General features: G+C 45.6%; 1 protein-coding gene across 1 annotated transcript in view; it reads left to right on the forward strand.

The window, feature by feature from the left end:
- LOC106809490 (proactivator polypeptide-like) overlaps nt 1-776 on the forward strand; it is a 9,659-nt gene extending 8,883 nt beyond the window's left edge. The window contains exon 7 of the mRNA XM_014812578.1: nt 652-776. Coding sequence (XP_014668064.1) covers nt 652-719 — 68 coding nt within the window. The 3' untranslated portion in view covers nt 720-776. The remainder of the gene's footprint in view (nt 1-651) is intronic.
- The last annotated feature ends 1,058 nt before the right edge of the window (nt 777-1,834 follow it).

The raw sequence follows: 1,834 nt of genomic DNA on the forward strand, positions 1-1,834 counted from the left end.
AGCGACCAGAATCGCTACGAGTTGCAGTTGCATGTTCCCGCAGACATTGCGATTTCACAGCAATTTCGACTGCGATTCTAGAATCGCAGCCGAGTTGCATGAAAAAGTCGCAAGTCTGCGCAAGGCTTAAGGAAGCTAGGCACCAGTCAACAACAGGAGCAGAAGGGGTGGAATAGTGAAGAAGCCAGGAAGGAGGAGTAGGAAGAGGGGGAGGAAACGTGGAAGCTGGACTCGTTTTTAAGTCCCGGAGAGCTTCCTGGGGAAACTGTTGTGTGCAAGCCCTGCACGAGCGAGTGCGTCTGATCGCCCCGTGCACGCACTGAAATGCTAAGAAAATCTTTTCGTTGTGCTGCGGCATCTGAGTGGAATAATTTACCTCCGGACGTTCCAGATACCCCCACCATTTCTTCTTTTAAAGTTCGTCTAAAGAAAGTCTTGCCCTATCAATGGGGCCCATTGTGCTCTACTTACCCCGTACAATTTTAGTCTAAGTACGTCAACTCTTATTGTGTATTTATTTAATATTTAACGGTTCTATTGCTGTGAGACGGCCATGTTGAAGATAGGTCCGCGCCATTTTATTGTGTCTGTACCTAACATGTTTTACCGTCGTTAAATAAAAATTTTTACTTACTTACTTACTGATTGACCCACCCTCGCATGTTATGTCGTCTGCAGATCGTGACAGACGTGAAGCCAATGCCGGCAGTTCACGATGAGATGTGTGACATGTGCACGCAGATGGTGACAGAGCTGCAGCTAGCAGCTCACGACAACAACACCAAGGTGAGAGAGCCGAGATGTCACACAAGCTCAAATAGTCACTCGATGAGACTAACAAACTTCTAAACCATGGGTCGAAATCATAAGGGGCCCGATGCCCGTATTTTAGGGCTCGGGCCAGACATTTCTAATACTAGCAAGCCTGACGGGCCCGTAGAAAATCCACCCCAGCATGCAAAACTGTCCCCGGTACCATCACCGGCCAGCGAGGATGAAAAGTTACCGCAGTATCGCTCACTTCTGTCAAGGAACTGTCAAGGCCTGTAATTTGCCAGCCGGGCCTGTAAAATCCCTTACTTACAGGCCCAGCTGGCCTGTAAATTTTCTAACTAATTTCTACGCCTGTAAACTGTTGGTTCATGGCTAACTATTCGTGTGTAATGTCGTGGCGTCGCTCTGAGACCGTGCAAAAGCTGGTGCAGCAGATCTACACCCTTCAACTCATACATGGTTGCAACTACTACAGGGTGGTTCGCGGTCATTGTTCGTCAAAAAGTCCGGCAAGTGTGCTTGCAGTTTATTCCGCATACGATGCTTGTTGTTATTTTATTCGTTGCGTTTGTTTTTCGTTGCGTTTCGTCACGGCAGAACGAGTTGATTGGCACGTTGGACAACGTGTGCGATATGATCCCTACTAGCGAGGTCGCAGCCATGTGTAAGGGTCTCGTTAACACATACCTGCCTTCACTCATCGATGCATTCGCTACCATGGTGAGTCACAAGTAGGGGTGTAACGATTAACTGCAATTAAACTGTATTGCGCGGTACATCCCGTTCGGTTCGGTTTTCGTTTTTTTTCTTTTTCGTTTCGGTTCTCGGTTCGGTTCCGGGAAATACATTCAACCCACTGTCAGTTAGGTATTAGGTTATAGTATTATGACTATTATCTTTGAACTGTATTACTTTATTGTCTTTTGGCCAATGAATAACACAATAAATGTATAATATTATGATAGGTATTATGATTATTATTCAAAATGTAGGGAAAATTTCGCTATCTTCTCAGCATTTTTACTACTGAAAATAACCAAACCGAATGAACCGAACCTAA

The sequence above is a fragment of the Priapulus caudatus genome, unplaced genomic scaffold (genome assembly GCF_000485595.1).
Source record: "Priapulus caudatus unplaced genomic scaffold, Priapulus_caudatus-5.0.1 Scaffold358, whole genome shotgun sequence".
Lineage (NCBI taxonomy): Eukaryota > Metazoa > Priapulida > Priapulimorpha > Priapulimorphida > Priapulidae > Priapulus > Priapulus caudatus.